This window comes from Podarcis gaigeae, assembly GCF_964106915.1.
Source record: "Podarcis gaigeae genome assembly, chromosome: 13".
In the NCBI taxonomy this organism is placed as follows: domain Eukaryota; kingdom Metazoa; phylum Chordata; class Lepidosauria; order Squamata; family Lacertidae; genus Podarcis; species Podarcis gaigeae.
This window is the reverse complement of record NC_139689.1, coordinates 6,248,504-6,269,749: the sequence shown is the minus strand read 5'-3', so window position 1 is coordinate 6,269,749 and position 21,246 is coordinate 6,248,504. Positions and strand designations below refer to the sequence as shown.

Below are 21,246 nucleotides of genomic sequence, written 5' to 3'. Positions count from 1 at the left end.
CGGAATCCCGGGGGGAATCCAGGTTGGTGGAGGGCGGGGGGTCAAGGTGTTGTTGTCGGGGCCCCCGGAAGGCTGAGTCTTCTCACCTCCTTTGAAGCTGTCGCAAAGAAGGGTGCCAACTTGGATTTGCCCATCCTGGACACAAGTAGGGTGAGATCCACTGGATCTCACCATCGTTAAGGCAGAAAAACGTGCCACCCAGTTCCCTTTCAGCTGGGCTGTGCGGTGGGATAAATTGACCAGCCAGCCTTCCGCACACCAGGTTGGGTCTCTTGCCGTCCCATTAGACACCACCGACCTAACCATTATTTGCAGTATCGAGCACCCTCCCCGTTAGACCTTGAGCTGAAGCAAGAAGCCACTGGCTGGTTGAAGGAGGTTTGAGGCAGCACACAAGACTTCAATCATGGTTGAACATTCGGCCTCCACGCCTTATGTCTCTGTGATGGACCAGTATGGTTACCAGGTCGGCAAAGTGATCGGCCACGGTTCCTACGGGACCGTCTACGAGGCGTATTTTGCCAAGCAGAAGACGATGGTGGCCATCAAAATCATCTCCAAGAAGAAGGCCTCGGAGGATTACCTCACCAAATTCCTGCCGAGGGAGATACAGGTTGTTATTCTCACGGTGCCGCGTGAATTCTCCTTCCAGCCCTGAGCTTTTCCACAGGGCACTTTGCGATGGGCTTGGGCATGTGTGTTTTGAGCGTCCTCGTGATGTCTCCATCCGAATGCTGCTCTGAATTTCTGGCCCCCCGTTTAATCCAGATTTGCTGTGTCCCTTGGGAAATCTAAGAGATTTGTGGGTTTGTTGTTGTTGTTTAGTCGTGTCCGACTTTTTGTTGCCCCCTGGACCAGAGCACGCCAGGCACTCCTGTCTTCCACTGCCTCCCACAGTTTGGTCAAACTCATGTTTGTAGCTTCGAGAACACTGTCCAGCCATCTCATCCTCTGTCATCCCCTTCTCCTTGTGCCTTCCATCTTTCCCAACATCAGGGTCTTTTCCAGGGAGTCTTCTCATGCGGTGGCCAAAATATTGGAGCCTCAGCTTCAGGATCTGCCCTTCCAGTGAGCACTCAGGGCTGATTTCCTTCAGAATGGAGAGGTTGGATCTTCTTGCAGTCCATGGGACTCTCAAGAGTCTCCTCCAGCACCAGAATTCAAAAACATCCATTCTTGGGCGATCAGCCTTCTTTATGGTCCAGCTCTCACTTCCATACATCACTACTGGGAAAACCATAGCTTTAACTATATGGACCTTTGTTGGCAAGGTGAGGTCTCTACTTTTTAAGATGCTGTCCAGGTTTGTCATTGCTTTTCCCCAAGAAGCAGGCATCTTTTAATTTCGTGGCTGCTATCACCATCTGCAGTGATCATGGAGCCCAAGAAAGTAAAATCTCTCACTGCCTCCATTTCTTCCCCTTCTGTTTGCCAGGAGGTGATGGGCCCGGTGGCCATGATCTTCGTTTTTTTGATGTTGAGCTTCAAACCATATTTCGCACTCTCCTTTGTCACCTTCATTAAAAGGTTCTTTAATTCCTCCTCACAAAGAGATTTGTGGGAGGAACAGCAAAATGGCAAATCCAGATTAAACGGGGTGGGCAATATGGGATGGCGTTGTGAAAAATTTGCTCAAGCAGCACCGAGTTATAAATAAACTGCTGGTGGGGAAGACAACCGACTTTTATGGTGACATCTTAGAGTGGTTCCCAAACTTTCTTCCCCGTGGACCACTTGAAAATTGAGGAGGGTCTTCCTCACAGACCACATGATTTTTTCCCTGTTTCTTGCAGCAGTTGTAATGAGCTGTGTGATAGATGCAGTACAATTTTTATTATTATTCTTTTATTTCTTAAGCATTTCCTGTTCTGCTGTTTTACAGTTTCGGCCCTCGTAGAATTCAAATTGCAACACAAAACGGAGAGATTAAAAAATGCAGTTAAAAATCCACATGAATACCGTATTTTTCGCTCTATAAGACGCACCAGACCACAAGTCGCACCTAGTTTTTGGAGGAGGAAAACAAGAAAAAAAAAATATTCTGAATCTCAGAAGCCAGAACAGCAAGAGGGATCGCTGCGCAGTGAAAGCAGTGATCCCTCTTGCTGTTCTGGCTTCTGGGATAGCTGCGCAGCCTGCATTCGCTCCATAAGACACACACACATTTCCCCTTACTTTTTAGGAGGGAAAAAGTGAGTCTTATAGAGCAAAAAAAATACAGTATTTTGTGTGAGGGCTGTGCCGTCTCCAGTCTTTAGCTGCGAATGCCGCAGATGAGCCATGGACCACCTAAAGTGCTAAATGAAGTTTGTAGACCACTGGAGGAGGGGCGGAGTTGTGGACTGCAATTTTGAGGACACATTAGAGGAGTCAAGAGATGTCAATCTTTTCTCGGTGCTAAATTTCTGTTATCAAGAGAACAGAATAAACCCCAAATTCTTACTAGTGCGAGCCTGATCTGAAATCAGAAACCCTTCCCAGCTGCCCCTGGCTTCAGTGTAATGTTGACTTTGGGCTTTATGGCTTTGCATATGTTAATTTCCTTTCCCCTTTTGAAGAACAAACATTGCTTATTGACAGATGCTGGGTGCCTTCAATCCTAGAGGTAGATAAAAGGCTCTGGCTGGATAGTTTTCCATTTGCTGGAGCTATGGGGAAACTGGGCAGCGGAGTTCGAGATCCCATCTGTGCTGCACATTGTTCTAGAACAAATTGGGGTTATTCTTTTGCAACCCAGCTCTGCATCGAGAGATTTCAGTGCCCCCAAGTCTGTTTACGGTCAAGGGGGAAATGTGTGGAGGTAGGAACCAGTAGAAGGAAAGCAAGGGAGATATTTCTTTGTCTGTTGCATCACAGCCCCTCTTCTCCCCTTGCAAGGACCCTGAACAAAGGTGTGTAACAGCTTTTAAAGACTAGAAGTTGGCCAACCCCTTAGCCAAAGACCACCCAAAAGCATCTTGCAAGCCTCACAGAAAGAGGCGGTTTGCAACAGAAATCTGAGTGCATGGCTTGTCTCCTGTCTGTCAAGATACCTGATAATGTTTTACTGACATTCTTTTAAAATGACAAACACCCAAGTTTCCGAAACCATTGTCGTACACCTCTCCTATTCATGCACAAAATGTGCTTTTTTCACTGGATTTCTAAGTGAAAATAACTTATTGGGAGAGGTTTTTCCAAGATGTTTCCTTCTGCAGAGAAATATTTGGGGTCATTAAGAGTCAAGATGATTTCTGGAGTGCTCTCCTGTACTATTTCAGACATGCGGATTACAGTGGTACCTCAGGTTACATATGCTTCAGGTTACAGACTCCGCTAACCCAGAAATAGTACCTCGGCTTAAGAACTTTGCTTCAGGATGAGAACAGAAATCGTGCTCCAGCGGCGCGGTGGCAGCAGGAGGCCCCATTAGCTAAAGTGGTGCTTCAGGTTAAGAACAGTTTCAGGTTAAGAACAGACCTCCGGAACAAATTAAGTACGTAACCAGAGGTACCACTGTATGTGCTTATGGATGCTTTCCCAATTTCCTTCCTCCTTGCAAGGAAATACAGTGGTACCTCAGGTTAAGTTCTTAATTCGCTCCGGAGGTCCGTACTTAACCTGAAACTGTTCTTAACCTGAGGCAGCACTTTAGCTAATGGGGCCTCCTGCTGCTGCCGCGCCGCTGGAGCACAATTTCTGTTCTTATCCTGAAGCAAAGTTCTTAACCTGACGCAATATTTCTGTAACCTGAAGCGTATGTAACCCGAGGTACCACTGTATTTGAGGTCATTTTGGGAGAGTGAAAATGGCTCCAGGGTTGCTCTCCTGTACTGTTTCAGACACTATACCTATGCATGTGTGTTTGCCTTGTACATTTATGAACATTTATTTTACAGTATATCTTAGACCTTATAGTTCTCATAACAATGGGAACTCTGGAAATTGTAGGTCTGAGAGGGAAATTGGGTCTTCTAACAATTTTCAGCACCCTTAACATACCACATTTCCCAGGATTCTTTGGGGGAAACCATGAACTATTAAAGGGCCAGGAGGCTGCTTTGAATACATAGGGCAGGCAGGGCTTAAGTGTACACTACATAGTTTTAAAGCACACCCCAAAGAATTATGGGAAGTGTAGTTTGTTCTGGGTACTGAGATTTCTAAGGTAACCCCTGCTTCCTTCAGGGACCTACAATTCTCAGAGTGGTTCAACAATTGATCCCGGGAACTCTGGGAATCGTAGTTCTGTGAAGGGAATCAGTCCCAGACATGTTTCAATCTGCCCGTAACTTTTTCTGCTAATCCATTTCACAAGACTTTGGCACACGATCTGTTCACGGAAAGTCCAACCTTGGTTTTCTAACGTTTGCTGTTTCATTGTCTCACTGCCACCATAAAATATATTGTCAGGTCATTGCCAAGCCACCATAAAATATATTATCAGGTCATTGCCGAGGCAACTTTGAGTTGCTTCCGTCAACCAAAGTATATAAAGCTAATATGGTTGGGCGTCAACATTTTTTACTATAAAACTTCCTGCCTGACTAGGCCAAGATGCAACCCCAAGAATAAATGTTGAAACATGCAACTCTGAATCCCCCAAGCGAATAAAGGAATATTTGTACAACCTCAGCAGGCATAATATAGTTCAGCCTAAAGTTTCACAAGAACTGGCAGGGGGAGCAGTGAGTGGAAGGGGCACAATGGTGTCAGATGTGGGCGAATCAATCCCTCCCCATATAACAAAAAGCAAACAACACCATAAAAACAATCCTATTATTATTATTATTATTATTATTATTATTATTATTATTATTAGAATTAATATACTGCCCTATAGCCGCAGGTCTCAGGGCGGTTTACAGAATAAAATCAAAATATAAAACCACAAAAACAATAATCCAAAACAATAACAACCCAAAGAGATGTAAAATTTCTGGAAATTTTGAAGCCACAAGGGGGGAAAATGTCCGCCCCCCCGCCCCGTTTCCCCTCCCAGAAAAAATAGATTTTTTTGGGGGGGATTTAAAAGTTCAGTGCGGAGTAGTTTTACAAATTGCGTGAAACGCAGTGTATATAAAGTATTATGCCTGCAATAAAACAGATAACCACCCCCCTTTCCCTCAAAAGTAACAAAAAAAGCAAGAAACCGTCAGCATAAAAAATAATCAGATTTGCCCCTTAGCACCAACAGCAAATAAAGTTCAGGTCCACCTCAATATTTAAGCTCCATAGAAGGTTTACCCTTTGAGTAGTGCTTGGGGAAAAAAAAAAAAACAGAAGAAACCGTTCAACTTCCAAAACGTTCAAAAACCGAAGTGTGGCTTCTGATTGGAAGCTCCTGCAGCCAATCGGAAGCTGCATTTGGCTTCCAAAAATCGTTAGAAAACCGGAACACTCACTTCCGGGTTTCGATTGTTTGGGAGCCGATTTGTCTGGGAGCCAAGGCGTTCGAGATCCAAGGTACGACTGTATATTAACATAATAAACCCACATGTCCAAACAGATATTGAAACAAGACTGAGGATTGCAGGATATACATGGAGAAGGTGGTCAGATCTTCGGGCCAATGAGTAGTCAATGTTGTTGTTGTTTAGTTGTTTAGTCGTCTCCAACTCTTCGTGACCCCCTGGACCAGAGCACGTCAGGCACTCCTGTCTTCCACTGCCTCCCGCAGTTTGGTCAAACTCATGCTGGTAGCTTCGAGAACCCTGTCCAACCATCTTGTCCTCTGTCATCCCCTTCTCCTTGTGCCCTCCATCTTTCCCAACATCAGGGTCTTTTCCAGGGAGTCTTCTCTTCTCATGAGGTGGCCAAAGTCTTGGAGCCTCAGCTTCAGGATCTGTCCTTCCAGTGAGCGCTCAGAACTGATTTCCTTCAGAATGGAGAGGTTGGATCTTCTTGCAGTCCATGGGACTCTCAAGAGTCTCCTCCAGCACCAGAATTCAAAAGCATCCATTTTTGGGCGATCAGCCTTCTTTATGGTCCAGCTCTCACATCCGTACATCACTACTGGGAAAACCATAGCTTTAACTATATGGACATTTGTTGGCAAGGTGGTAGTTGATAGTGGATATTTATTCTCCCAGCCTCATAACTTTTTGTGACCGTAAGAGTTTGCAGGATCCGCTTCCATTTCCCATCTGTTAGTCCCTAGGTTGTAATGTGAACACCTGCATACATCAAGGGTTTTTCTGAAACAAATTTAATCCGGATCCTTTCTGACAAAGCGCATGTTTCACCTTGCCCTCCAGGTGATGAAAACCCTGCGCCACAAATACGTGATCAGTTTCTACCAGGCTATCGAGACCACCTCTCGCCACTACATCATCATGGAGCTGGCACCCTGTGGCGACGTCCTGGAGTGGATCCAGAAATCGGGCGCCTGCTCCGAGGCCCTGGCCGGGAAATGGTTTTCTCAGCTGTCTCTGGGGATTGCCTATCTGCACGGCAAGGGCATCGTGCACCGGTGAGTAAATGGAGGAAATGGCGATAGGCCAGGAAAAGAGGCAGTCCTCAAAGCTGCCTCAAGAAACAGCTACTTTTAAGACCTGCGTTGTGTGTGCACCAGATCTACTGTATGCATGTCACATTCAAAGCACACACAGCTGGCTGGTGTTCAGAAGCACTTCCTGTCTGCCTCCTTCGCATAGCTGTCAACTTACAGATTTTAAAATCAGGGACCAGCAGCCTCAAAAATAAGGGATCAGCAGCCAAAATAAGGGATTTTCCGGGCACAGGTATGTTTGACTTCTGAGCCCCTCCAAGCCAAAGGCAGAAAGCCCAGCTAGCAGCCAAACGAAGCCTCAAGCGGTGATTCCCACAGCGCAGCAACCCGGCAAAGGGGATGCAGCAAGGGAAACCACCGTCCCCTCTCCGCTGGGAAGCGCTGAGCAAAGGCGAGTCCCCAGGCAACGCGGCCGATTTGATTGGCACAAGGCATGCAAGCTCCACCCCCCAGTCGTTCTCAGACTCCTTATTGGGTGAGCAGCGCAGCTGAGCAACACAGTTGGAGCCTCCCTCCTCCCTGGCCGGCAGGGAGGGAGGGAGAGGAGCTGCATCCTTTGAAACCCGGGAAATTTAAGGGATATCATCAATAAGGGACAGCAGGGGGACACAGCGCTGGGATAAGGGAGTTTCCTGCCAAATAAGGGACGGTTGACAGCTATGCTCCTTGGAGGATGAGAATAGCCATCCTGGCTAGTAGCCATCAACAGCCCTCAACTCCTGGCTGGCTCGCCAAATCGTTATAAGAAAAAACTGCTCCCTTTTCCTTATGGGGTACCCAAGAGCCCATACAGCAGGGGTAGGCAACCTAAGGTCTGTGGGCCAGATAAGGCCCAATTGCCTTATCAATCCAGTTCACGGACAGTTCAGGAATAGGCCTATTTTTACAAGAGTAGAACGTGTCCTTTTATTTAAAAAGCGCATCTGGGCTATTTGTGGGGCCTGCTTGGTGTTTTTACATGAGTAGAATGTGTCCTTTTATTTAAAAAGCGCATCTGGGTTATTTGTGGGGCCTGCCTGGTGTTTTTACATGAGTGGAATGTGTACTTTTATTTAAAATGCCTCTCTGGGTTATTTGTGGGGCATAGGAATTCGTTCATCCACCCCACCCCTCCAAAAAAATAGTCTGGCCCACCACATGGTCTGAGGGACGGTGGACCGGCCCACGGTTGAAAAAGGTTGCTGCCCCCTGCCGTACAGAGTCCTTATGTAGGTTCTCTATCAGTAGGAGAAAATAACTGGCCAACCAGAGAATATTGAGAAGCAAAGCAGCCAGTAAGCCTGATCTTTATTAAACTGTTGCAACAGGGTCCCCACTCCCCACACGCAGGAGGGAGGAGAGAAACCCAGAACAAGCCCTTATATAGACTTTTGAAATTGCCCACCTTGTAGCCCAAGGCCACTCCCCCCCAAAACATCATCCATCCATCCATCCATCCATCCATCACAGAAGGAGGTGGTCTACAGCAGAAATTTGAGTATGTTGCTTCTCTCCTGTCTGCCAGGATACCTGATCATGCCTTACTTGATTGCCTTTTCTGGGTAGCCTGGACATTCATTTGAGATGGTAAATACTTAGTTCCTGTATCTCTCATGCATATTGATAACAGATACTCGCCAGACTGTATTTGAAAATGGAAGTGTAAGCCTTCAAAAGACAACCGGAAAGCTTTCCCCATTTCCTTCCTCCTCGCAGATAAATATTTGAGGTCAATTTGGGAGAGTCAAAATGGGTTCAGGATTGTTCTCAGGTACTATTTCAGACACGTGGCTTATATACTTATGTGTTTGCTTTGTACATTTATGAACATTTGTTTTATATCCGAGACCTTAGAATTCTTATAACATCCTTCTTTTTATCTGTCCTGAACATTCGGCTTTGTGCAATGTCCAGGAGTTCTAGCATTGAGGGAGAGGGAGCGAAACTTCCCTCTATGCCCTGCTTAATTTAATAAATGTCTGTCTTCTTGCTTCTCACTTTCTTTGCTCCAGCCCCTTTTGGGGGGAAGGAGAAGTCCCCAGGGCTCCAGACTTCCTTTGTGGTGGAATTTTCTCTCCTCCCCCCCCCCCTTTGATCTCTCTGGTTGTCATTTTCTGAACCTTCTCCAACTGCAATATCCTTTCCACACTGGAGTCTAAACCTGCGATGTCCCTGTGAGAAAGTCCTGCAGGTTTAACCCACTTCCCCTGTGATGGGAATTTTGAGGTCTTAGATATATGTTAAATGTTCATAAGTGTACCAACCAAGCACATACATAGATCAGCACAGGAAGACCGACCTGGAACCATTTTGATTCCCAAACTGACCAAATGTTTTCTCTGCAAGGTCAAAGTGGAAAAGCCTCCCCATTGTCTCTTTCCTCACAAATCCTGTCTTAAGGGTATGTCTGTGTTTGCATAGGGTGTGAGCCTGTGACATGGCCCAGGAAATACCGGTAAGTATTTATCATTACAAAATACTGGCCAGGCTACCCAGGAAATCCAATCAAGTAACCTGCCAGACAGGAGATAAACAACATTCAAAATTTCTGTTTTAGACCGCCTTTTCTGTGATGTAGGTGTGATGTATCTGAGGGGTGGTCTTAGGGTACACCCCTTCTGTGATGCATGTATGATGTTTCTGGGGGTGGTCTTGATCTACAGGGTGGCAATTTCAAAAGTCTTTATAAGGCCTTGCACGCCATTTTTCTGGGTCCCTCCTCTCTCCTGCGTGTGAGGGGAGCACCCTGTTGCAACAGATCAATAAAGGCCAAGCCTACAGGCTGCTGTTTTGCTCCAAGTAATCCTGGTTGGTGTCTTTGTTTTTATCCAAGAGAGCCCTCAGATTTTTGTCATTAACACCCCTAAGATCCCCACCCAATTCCCTGTCTCCTTCTTTTTCTCCCCGCTGCCCTTTTCCGACTGCAGGGACCTGAAACTCGAGAACCTTCTCCTGGACAAGCGTGAAAACATCAAGATCTCAGACTTTGGCTTCTCCAAGATGGTGTCCACCCAGACGCAGCCTCCCCCGACGCCGTCCTACCGCATGATGAGCTGCTTCTCGCACCTGAGCCAGACCTACTGCGGCAGCTTCGCTTACGCTTGCCCCGAGATCTTGCTGGGCCTGCCCTACAACCCGTTCCTCTCCGACATCTGGAGCATGGGGGTCATCCTCTACACCTTGGTGGTGGCCCACCTGCCCTTCGACGACACCAACCTCAAGAAGCTGCTGCGGGAGACGCAGAAGGAGGTCAGCTTCCCCAGCCACCTGCAGATCAACGAGGAAATCAAGGTGAGTGGCGCGACACCTAGGAGCCGTACCCACAAAAGCCACCAGGGGGCGCCGTGCCAATACCACTGAGTGCCACTAGGGACGCGGGTGGCGCTGTGGTCTGAACCACTGAGCCACTTGGGCTTGCCGATCAGGAGGTCGGCGGTTTGAATCCCCGCAACGGGGTGAGCTCCCGTTGCTCTGCGCCAGCTCCTGCCAACCTAGCAGTTCGAAAGCATGCCAGTGCAAGTAGATAAATAGGTACCACTGCAGCGGGAAGGTAAATGGTGTTTCCGTGCGCTCTGGTTTCCGTCACGCCAGAAGGGGTTTAGTCCTGCTGATCACATGGCCCGGAAAGCTGTCTGTGGACAAACGCCGGCTCCCTTGGCCTGAAAGCGAGATGAGCGCCGCAACCCCATAGTCCCCTTTGACTGGACTTAACCGTCCAGAGGTCCTTTACCTTTACCTACTCATGGGATAACGGTGTGGTGCCCATACCCCAGTAGGGGGTGTTGATGTGGGGGTCCTGTATCCAGGCCCTCAGAATCCCCTATGGGGCACTTGTACAATGGTGCCCATACCCTCAAACGCCACTAGGGGGTGCTGCTGCATGGGTGCTACCTCAATACCTTCAAAAGCCACTAGGGGCAGTTGTGGGACGGTGGTGCTTCTATGCCTGCCCCCTAAAATGCTATTCAGAGGTCCTCATGTAAGACATGTTGTCTCCACTCCCCTTGCCCTCAACTCACAGCTTCTCCTCCTTGGGCTTTTTTTTTAAAAAAAGTTTTTATTATTAAAATAATTCAACATTAATACACACATATTGTGAATATACAAGCATACAAACATACATTTCATACAGTCCTTAAAAAGGTTCAAACATACCTACACTCAATCCCACAGATAATTCCTTTTCCCATCACCACCCCTCACCCCACCTTTGTGTTAGACTTCCAGCCTACTCGATTGCAATTTCTTTCCACTTCTGTTACTTTCTATCACACACCTTTAACCTAATTCCATGCTTCTTTTTCTATTACACATCGTTATCCATCTTATTTAGTATTCCAGTATTTAAAACGGAACTTGTTTATTCTAATAGGAGTTCTGATTTTTCAATATGGTTTTGCAAGTATCCTTTAAACACCTTCCAGTTCCTGTCTATCTTCTCTTTTGAGATCTCCTCCTTGGGCTTTTAGCTGGGTTGGAACCGGCAGAAATCCAACAGGTGCGGTTCCCCCAGCCAGTGCCATTCACACGTCAGCCTGGCTGCAGCGCCGATACTGTTGAGTGCAGCAGGCATAGTTACTGTGAGGCTGGCCCTGCATAAACCTCTCCACTCACCCAGCACCCTGAGGCTGTATCACGGGGGTGGCAGGAATGCCAGCTACACCCTGGCTGATCACCTGGTTCCTCCAAGCAAGGACAAGAGCTGCTCCCCGACTCTCACGGCGCCTTTTTCCTGGTGCCTTCCTTCTTCCGACGTCAGCAGCTTCCAACGATTGGCAAGACATGACTGACCAAGGAAGTGGGCACCCAGCTCAGAAAAGGGAGTTCAGAAAAGGGTGAAAAATACCAGCCGCAGGCAGAGTTGGGGGCTCTTTCCCGCCCACGGCAGAAGTTCAAATTTATTGGGGCTCCTAACTAATTTGGGGTAGCCTTGTTGGCTCTTGCGGGCTGCAGAAAGAGAAATATGTCACCCAGATCTCAGGAAACAAGCTCTAAACCCAGATGCCACGGTAAATCAGTTAGAACAGGAGTCCTCAAACTTTGTAAACGGGGGGCCAGTTCACTGTCCCTCAGACACTGTTGGGAGCCGGATTATAGTTTGAAAAAATAATAATGAATTCCTATGCACACGGCACATATTTTATTTATAGTGCACAAAAAAAGGAAAAACAATACAATATTTAAATTGAAGAACGGTTTTAATCAACATAAACTTTTAAGTATTTCAGTATGGGCCTTGCTTTTGGCTCCTGAGATGGTCAGTATCCGGTTTCATATTTGTCACTAGTCGTAGAAAGTGTTTATCAGTTAGTCTGGATCTGGTTGGAGATTTAACATGTTTCATTCGGGGGAAAGTCTGTTCACAGACATAGGTAAAGGTAAAGGGACCCCTGACCATTAGGTCCTGTCATGACCGACTCTGGGGTTGCGGCGCTCATCTCGCTTTACTGGCCGAGGGAGCCGGCGTACAGCTTCCAGGTCATGTGGCCAGCAGGATTAAGCCGCTTCTGGCGAACCAGAGGAGCGCACGGAAACGCCGTTTACCTTCCTACTGGAGCGGTACCTATTTATCTACTTGCACGTCATGCTTTCGAACTGCTAGGTTGGCAGGAGCAGGGATTGAGCAACGGGAGCTCACCCCGTTGTGGGGATTTGAACTGCCAACCTTCTGATCGGCAAGTCCTAGGCTCTGTGGTTTAACCCACAGCGCCACCCGCGTCCCCATTCACAGACATAGGTGCTGCCAAAGATGGTTGCGATTTTGAGTGCACGGTTCCTGAGATTAAGCTGTGCCTCAGAGGGGAGAGATGCATAGAAATTAATGAGGCTGCTTGATTTGAATGCGTCTTTCAGAGAGTCACAATTCTGTAGTTTGGCCAATTCCATTCGGTAAATCGGCTCGACAGTTTCAATGTCAACAGAAAACTCTCAGCCACAGACCACAGAAAGAGAGACTGCAAAAGCACCGGCCAGCCTGCTACACATGCGCAGGATCACACCATCCCTCCTCTTGCACGCACATTGCCCTCCTTCCCCACAACCAACCATCCACTCGCAGTATCAACGGACGCCGGATGCAGAGGTCGTGCTGAGGCCAGTGGCGTAGCGTGGGGGGTGCAGGGGGGGCCGGCCGCACCGGGCGCAACATCTGGGGGTTAGGGTTAGGGGGCGCAAATCCACGGGTTAGGGGGCACAAATTACTTGCCTTGCCCCGGGTGCTGACAACCCACGCTACGCCACTGGTCTGAGGAACAGGATGCCATACACCCGTTAGACAGCGGCGGGTTCTGCAATTGCTGGGCAGGCCGGGTTTAGGACTGTGGCAGGCCTGATCTGGCCTGCGGGCCGTAGTTTGAGGACCCCTGGGTTAGGAGGACCGCAAGATGCCCCCAAAGGTTAAAGTTTGTTTTTTGATCCCGGAGGGAAACCAACACGGCTCCCGTGACTCCTCTCCTCCTTCCTGTGCGCCCGATTTTGTCGTCTCCTTAGGTCAGCATGCGGCGTTCACATGCCAGCTCCCCAAACCTTAAGAACGTAAGGCCCAATGGGGCCCTTTTACTGGGGCTTGCAGGTAATATACTCCCAAGGTCGTTTTCCGGGCCTCTTCAGTGGTCTAATCTCAAAGACTTGATACGTATATTGATATTCAGTTTCATAAATAATAACAATAATTTATTATTTGTACCCTGCCCATCTGGCTGGGTTTCCCCAGCCACTCTGGGAGGCTTCCAACAAAGATGAAAGATACACTAAAATGTCACATATTAAAAACTTCCCTGAACAGGGCTGCCTTCAGATGTTTTCTGAATGTCAGGTAGTTGTTTATCTCTTTGACATCTAATGGGAGGGCGTTCCACAGAGCAGGTGCCACTACCGAGAAGGCCCTCTGCCTGGTTCCCTGTAACTTGGCCTCTCGCAAGGAGGGAACCGCCAGAAGGCCCTCGGCGCTGGACCTCAGTGTCCGGACAGAACGATGGGGGTGGAGACGCTCCTTCTCAAATCAAATCCTTCAGATATACTAATTCTTGGCTTAAGCTTAAGAGCCTGATTTGCTTAGCAATCAGCGGCCTTGCTTGGACTGCCAGGGAGAAATAGGTGCAAAACGCTGGTACCCTGTCTACAACCTCATGAACATTCATGTACAACTTCACTACCATCTCTCAGTATTGTGAACAACACCGAACTTACCCTTTGTTGGTATCTTTATGAACTTACTTCAAAAAGATAAAGAAGACAAAAGACTGAGTCAAGCATTTGAAAAATCTATTGAAATTAGACATTATAAGTTCATCTTAGGTTGGGTAGTTCGTAAGTTTCTGTGGTTTTGCACAAAGTTTTGTATTTTTCTCAGAAGCTCGATAAAGAATGTATAATTATTTTGGTAATTAATGGTAAAGGTAAAGGGACCCCTGACCATTAGGTCCAGCCGTGGCCGACTCTGGGGTTGCGGCGCTCATCTCGCTTTACTGGCCGAGGGAGCCGGCGTACAGCTTCCGGGTCCTGTTGCCAGCAGGACTAAGCCGCTTCTGGCGAACCAGAGCAGCGCACGGAAAGGCCGTTTACCTTCCCGCTGGAGCGGTACCTATTTATCTACTTGCACTTTGTGCTTTCGAACTGCTAGGTTGGCAGGAGCAGGGACCGAGCAACGGGAGCTGACCCCGTCGCGGGGATTCGAACCGCCAACCTTCTGATCAGCAAGCTCTGTGGTTTAACCCACAGCCCCACCCGCATCCCTATTTTTTCGGGGGAAGGGAGGTAATCATTGTGTGTATATTAGTCACCAACGTGTTGCATGAGTCGTATTACTATCCGCAGCACAGGTTGCATTTTTCTAGCATTAGTTGTTAAGCAGCAACAGCATGCATGATCGTTTGCGGAGTACAAAAGGGCAGGCTGCGTCCTCTACGGTTTACGGTCTTCCCCGCGAGATGGCTGTTGCTAAGGTGTGTTTGTGAGAGAGAGAACTTGGGTAAATTCAGAAGCGGATTAGAGTTCAAAAAATTGGAGGGAGAACTCCCTTCCTCTTCACTGAGACCCTTGCTATGTTTTGCTACAGACATAGCTTTCATTAGGCTTTTTTGGAGGGGGGTGGAGAAACTTCGTCAGATGAACTATTGTGTTTTTCCCCCAAACACCCTGTTACTAAGACCGTCCCAGTTTGCACTTGGGCAAAAAAAATGAGAGGCACAAATACAAGATGGGTGACCCCTGGCTTGAGAGCAGTACATGTGAAAAGGATCTAGGAGTCTTGGTTGACCACAAACTTGACATGAGCCAACAGTGTGACGCGGCAGCTAAAAAAGTCAATGCAATTCTGGGCTACATCAATAGGAGTATAGCATCTAGATCAAGGGAAGTAATAGTGCCACTGTATTCTGCTCTGGTCAGACCTCACCTGGAGTACTGTGTCCAGTTCTGGGCACCACAGTTCAAGAAGGACACTGACAAACTGGAACGTGTCCAGAGGAGGGCAACCAAAATGGTCAAAGGCCTGGAAACGATGCCTTATGAGGAACGGCTAAGGGAGCTGGGCATGTTTAGCCTGGAGAAGAGGAGGTTAAGGGGTGATATGATAGCCATGTTCCAATATATAAAAGGATGTCACATAGAGGAGGGAGAAAGGTTGTTTTCTGCTGCTCCGGAGAAGCGGACACGGAGCAATGGATCCAAACTACAAGAAAGAAGATTCCACCTAAACATTAGGAAGAACTTCCTGACAGTAAGAGCTGTTTGACAGTGGAATTTGCTGCCAAGGAGTGTGGTGGAGTCTCCTTCTTTGGAGGTCTTTAAGCAGAGGCTTGACAACCATATGTCAGGAGTGCTCTGATGGGGTTTCCTGCTTGGCAGGGGGTTGGACTCGATGGCCCTTGTGGTCTCTTCCAACTCTATGATTCTATGATTCTAAATCATAAAATTGTAGAGTTGGAAGGGATCTAGTCCATCTAATCCAATTGCCTGCAATGCAGTAATCTTTTGCCCCATGTGGGTCTCGAACCCACAGCCCTGAGATTTAAAGGTCTCGTGCTCTACCGACTGAGCTACCCCAGGTCCCAGACAGAAGCTTTTCCGTTTCAAGTATTGTTCAATGCAAAGGACGGTGGTGCACACCTTGGTCTCTGAGCAGCGAGAGACTCCAGCGCTTACCTGCTGTTTGGTTGCGTTTCCTTGGAAATGAAGGTCGGCGGAGACTGCAGTGTCCTTAGGATATACATATTACACAGATATACAGCATTAACACTCCAGCAGATCTTGCCTATTCATGATTACGAGTCCAGCACACATCAAGACAAGCCCCTGTCTCTCCAGCTTCCAGCATCAGCCAAAACTCACAACCAACTTGCCTGGTTCCAACTTCCTAGCATCATGTGGCATCCAGCCAGGCGAAGCATCTCGAGTAGTCGCTATGGCAACATATCTCTTCCCAGTTAATGCCTTAAGATGCTGATGAGGCCAGCCAAGACCATCACCTGAACAAAGGAACTAGTTTCCTCTTGCAGATTCTAACCTTGCAGGTGTAGGATCGCAGGTTTGGGACCCCTAGGCATCATCCAAACTGACCCCCCGCAAAAAAATCTATTGCTAGAATCGAAGATTGTTGTTGCTGTTGTTTAGTTGTGTCCGACTCTTCGTGACCCCCTGGACCAGAGCATGCCAGGCACTCCTGTCTTCCACTGCCTCCCGCAGTTTGGTCAAACTCATGCTGGTAGCTTCAAGAACACTGTCCAACCATCTCGTCCTCTGTCGTCCCCTTCTCCTTGTGCCCTCCATTTTTCCCAACATCAGGGTCTTTTCCAGGGAGTCTTCTCTTCTCATGAGGTGGCCAAAGTCTTGGAGCCTCAGCTTCAGGATCTGTCCTTCCAATGAGCACTCAGGGCTGATTTCCTTCAGAATGGAGAGGTTTGATCTTCTTGCAGTCCATGGGACTCTCAAGCGTCTCCTCCAGCACCAGAATTCAAAAGCATCGATTCTTCGGCGATCAGCCTTCTTTATGGTCCAGCTCTCACTTCCATACATCACTCCTGGGAAAACCATAGCTTTCACTATATGGACCTTTGTTGGCAAGGTGATGTTTCTGCTTTTTAAGATGCTGTCTAGGTCTGTCATCGCTTTTCTCCCAAGAAGCAGCCGTCTTTTAATTTCGTGACTGCTGTCACCATCTGCAGTGATCACGGAGCCCAAGAAAGTAAATGACAGGAGTAATTTTTTGCAGAGGGCTCCTGCTCCTTTGTTGCACTGGTCTCCCATAACTCTGAGCAGGGATGGGGAAGTTGTGGCCAAAAAGCTCATCATAACGGCTACAACAGCCGGCTGCCCCAAGGCCTTTGGCCACACTGGCAGGAGATGGATTGGAACTGGAGTCCAAAAAGACCTGGCAGGGCACACCTTTCCTCCTACCCCAGACCTAGTCAAGGCCTCTTTATAAACAATTCCTCCTGCAACGCACAAGGGAATAATCCAAAACCGAAAGCAAACCTGCTTTTCCACTTTGGAACAATTGTTTTCACCCAGTTGCAAATTCAGTTGCTTAATCGGGTGCCTCTTGTACAGAGAAGTTCTTTTTTGTTGAGAGAGTGCACTACAATTCCCTGAATTACCCAGGAAGAGATTCGTGCTTAAAGAAGATTGGAAGAAATTTAAAGATTATCTACAGAAATACTGTAAAATTAAGGAATGTTAGAAGGATGTTGGAATGAAGTTATGTGGTTTTAGCAGTAATGTTATAAAGGGGTATGTAAAAATGGATTGTTAACAGGTGAGAATGTAAAGCTACAATATATTAAGATAAACTATTAAGATAAAGGAAAAAATAGTAAGGGTTTGCTGAAACAACTATTGAACTAGAATACAAAAAAGGGAGGTGTGAGGAGGTCAGGGAAACAAGCAAATGAAAGATAAGACATGGAAGGATTGACTTGTTTTTAATTGGTTTTACTTCTTTGTATTTTGTATCTTCTATTCTTTTTTTGTTTTGTTATTTTTTTCTATTTTTTCTTCATTTTTGTGATTTGTTTGAAACTCTAATAAATATTATTTATAAAAAAAAGGAGATTCGTGCTTAAAAGCTGCTCCAAGGAATCGTGGCTCCGTGAAGAGGATAGGGGTCTCTTAGCAACTCTCAGGACCAGTGATGGGTTTACGTATAAGCTAAACAAGCTATAGCTTAGGGCCCCACTCTCTTGGGGGCCCCCCAAAAATTGAAAGGAGGAAAAAACTGGATGTACATTTCCAAAATATAAGATTAAAAACAAATAAAACAAAACCTACCTACAGCAACAGTGTTTTTGTGTTGTGTAGGCTCCTATGATGTAAGTCATGGGCTGCTAGCCTGCTCCCTAAAATATCACTGGTTTGCTCCTTTCTATAAACAGTGGTGCCCTGCAAGACGAATGCCTCGCAAGACGGAAAACCCGCAAGACGAAAGGGTTTTCCGTTTGCGAGTTGCTTCGCAAGACGAATTTCCCTATGGGCTTGCTTCGCAAGAAGAAAGCCCATAGGGAAATCTCCGGGGACCTCTTTTAAATGCTGGCGGTGGGGAGCAAAGCCTTTCCCCCCCCCCTCCGGCCTTCAGAAGAGGTCCAGGAAGGCCGGCGGGGGCCAAAAGGCTTTGCTCCCCACCGCCAGCATTTTAAAAGCGGTCCGGGATAGCAGGGAAGCGCTTCCCGCTATCCCGGACGGCTTTTGAAGGCAGGCAGGGGGGAGCAAAGACTTTCCCCCCCGCCGGCCTTCAGAAGAGGTCCTGGACCTCTTCTGAAGGCTGGCGGGGGGCGAAAGTCTTTGCTCCCCCCCCGCCTGCCTTCCCGGGGGCTTTAAAATCGCCCCGGGAGAAGTCGGCTTCTCCGCTGTCCGGGGCGATCTTAAAATGCTTGCGGGTGGCAGCGAAGCCTTCGCTGCCGCCCACCAGCATTTTAAAAAACCCTGGGACAGCGGAGAAGTCCTCTGCTGTCCTGGGGTTTTTTAAAATGCTGGGGGTGGGAAGAAAAGCCCTTGTCCCGTCCCCCGCCAGCCTTCAGAAGAGGTCGGGGGACAGACTGTTCCCGGACCTGGTCTGAAGGCGGTTTCCATAGGAACGCATTGATTGATTTTCAATGCATTCCTATGGGAAACCATGCTTCGCAAGACGAAAAACCCGCAAGACGAAAAAACTTGTGGAACGAATTAATTTCGTCTTGCAAGGCACCACGGTATAGGGTGCCTACACTCTGCATGGACTGGTTGCATGGCAACATGGGCAAATGGATTAAGATACCTATGAGGTCCATCAATGACCATATAGCATTATTCAACACAAAAAACAGTGACAATATGTTGTTGACAAAGGACAGCTGGACATATAAAGGGCCCCATTACCTTCAGTACATTAGGGCCTCATCAAACCTAAATCCGGCCCTGCTCAGCACCCATAACAAACTAGAGTTTTTTTTGGGGGGGGGGGGGAGTTATGGCTGTTTAAACTGGAGTGACACTGCTTTAGAGGTGTAATCCATGAAGGAACTGTGCACTTCTGAACTTGCCTGTGCACTACTTGGAAAAGGTTTTGCGAATGGCTACCAGCCATGACGGGACGCGGGTGGTGCTGTGGGTTAAGCCACAGAGCCTAGGGCTTGCCAATCAGAAGGTCAGGGGTTCAAATCCCCGTGATGGGGTGAGCTCCCGTTGCTCAGTCCCTGTTCCTGCCAACCTACCAGTTCAACAGCATGTCAAAGTGCAAGTAGATAAATAGGTATCACTCCGGCAGGAAGGTAAACGGCGTTTCCATGCGCTGCTCTGGTTCGCCAGAAGTGGCTTAGTCATGCTGGCCACATGACCTGGAAGCTGTATGCTGGCTCCCTCGGCCAATAAAGCGAGATGAGCGCCGCAACCCCAGAGTCGGCCACAACTGGACCTAATGGTCAGGGGTCCCATGACGGCTGGGCTCGGTGTCCGCAGCCATGTTTCTGAACGCCAGTTGCTGGGAACTGCAGGAGGGGAGAGGGCCCTTGTGTTCGAAACCTGCTCGTAGTTTTCCCACAAGCCCTCTGGGAGAACAGGTGGGCAGATTTAGCTGGGCGGTTGCCCTGACCCAAAGGCTCCTCCTTCGTAGCGGTTAAACCTGGACCGCCTGTCTCTCTCGCCCCTGCAGGAACTGGTCCACCGCATCCTGCGCCCAGCTTCCAAGCGTCTGAACATCCTGGAGGTGCTCAAAGTCCCTTGGGTGCTCAAGTTCCTGGCTGAGAAGCCGACCACCGAGATCAAGGCCCTGGAAGCGATCTGCGGACCCCGGGCAGCCGACACCAGCAAGAACGCCACCACGCCCAGCACCACCAAGTCCCGCTCCCTCACCTTCACGCCGGACAAAAAGAAAGCCGCCAGCCGGACCCGCAGCACCGGGCAGATCAAGGGGACTAAGACCCAGGAGAAGCCCATCTGAAGGAGGGGAGACATCTTGGAACAAGGGGAGGGGGGAGATCTCAGGCTGGAGTCTCTCACCTGCAGTGACCGGGCGATATTTTCTTTGGGGGGGGCCAAAGTCCAGGGGGTGGGTGGTCTAGGGTGTGCACAGGGACCGTAGGGGGGAAAAGGAGGGCAGGGAACAGCCAGAAATACCGTCGCAGCCCCTTCTCTTCATCAGGCCTAAAAAAACCAACAGCAGCAGCAAGTTTCGGAAAATGACGTTTGGGTGCCATCTCTGAAATGCGAGATTAAAACCGAAAACGGAACAGTCCATTGGGGTTTCGCAGAAGTCAATTTGGGAAGGTGGTTAACGGACCTTTACGCTCATCCCTTCTCTGGGGATTCTTTTATTAACGCGCACCCACAAAACCAGTGGCTGGTTTTGAGCCAGTGTGGTGTAGTGGTTAAGAGTGGTAGTCTCGTAATCTGGGGAACCGGGTTCGCGTCTCTGCTCCTCCACATGCAGCTGCTGGGTAACCTTGGGCCAGTCACACTTCTTTGAAGTCTCTCAGCCCCACTCACCTCACAGAGTGTTTGTTGTGGGGGAGGAAGGGAAAGGAGAATGTGAGCCGCTTTGAGACTCCTTCGGGTGGTGATAAAGCGGGATATCAAATCCAAACAAACCTTAAACCACCATATACAGTGCTACCTCGGGTTAAGAACTTAATTTGTTCCGGAGGTCCGTTCTTAACCTGAAAATGTTCTTAACTTAATGGGGCCTCCCGCTGCTGCCACACAATTTCTGTTCTCATCCTGAAGCAAAGTTCTTAACTCGAGGTACTATTTCTGGGTTAGCAGAGTCTGTGACCTAAAGCGTCTGTAACCCGAGGTACCGCTGTATATACTTTCCCCGGGGTTATTGAGCCAAAAGGCTGCGATTCTAGATTTCGCAGAATGGTAGTGCTGGAAGGGACCCAGTGGCATCTAGTCCAACCCCCTGCAACACAGGGATCTCAACAAGATCCCTCCACGACAGGTGGCCACCCAACCGCTTGCTTAAAAACCTCCAAGGAAGGAGAGTCCGCAGGCTTCCCCATTTCACTGTCGACCCGCTCTTCCCATGAGAAAATTCTTCCTGATGTTTAGTTGGAATCAGTGGTGTAGCAGAGTTTGCCAGCCTCCAGGGCACAGAGGGTGAAGAGAGCCTGCTGTGCTAGCCCAGGCCTTGCCACTGCCGCCCCCCTTCCGGGAACAAAATGGGGTTACGCTGTGCTGCCTGTCAGCCCACATGGGGAGGGGGTGACAGCCGGCCGACACAGCCTTTGGTGGTTGGATACCCCGGACGTCCACAGAGAGGAGTGCCAGGCTGGGCTGTGCCCTTGCCCGCCTCCCTCAGCCTCCGCCCG

General features: G+C 48.5%; 1 protein-coding gene across 1 annotated transcript; it reads left to right on the top strand.

The window, feature by feature from the left end:
• The first annotated feature begins 14 nt into the window (after positions 1-14).
• On the top strand, positions 15-20,171 carry TSSK4 (testis specific serine kinase 4). The gene is made up of 4 exons (XM_083706996.1): positions 15-613; positions 6,237-6,451; positions 9,397-9,760; positions 19,590-20,171. Exons 1-4 carry the CDS (start codon positions 407-409, stop codon positions 19,875-19,877), a joined length of 1,074 nt encoding a protein of 357 aa, XP_083563122.1. The 5' UTR covers positions 15-406; the 3' UTR covers positions 19,878-20,171.
• Positions 20,172-21,246: the final 1,075 nt, after the last annotated feature.

Coding starts and splice junctions, on each gene's coding strand:
- TSSK4 (XM_083706996.1), top strand. CDS start 407: ATGGTTGAACATTCGGCCTCCACGCCTTATGTCTCTGTGATGGACCAG. Junction 614..6,236: donor TCCTGCCGAGGGAGATACAG/GTTGTTATTCTC, acceptor CTTGCCCTCCAG/GTGATGAAAACCCTGCGCCA. Junction 9,761..19,589: donor AGATCAACGAGGAAATCAAG/GTGAGTGGCGCG, acceptor TCGCCCCTGCAG/GAACTGGTCCACCGCATCCT.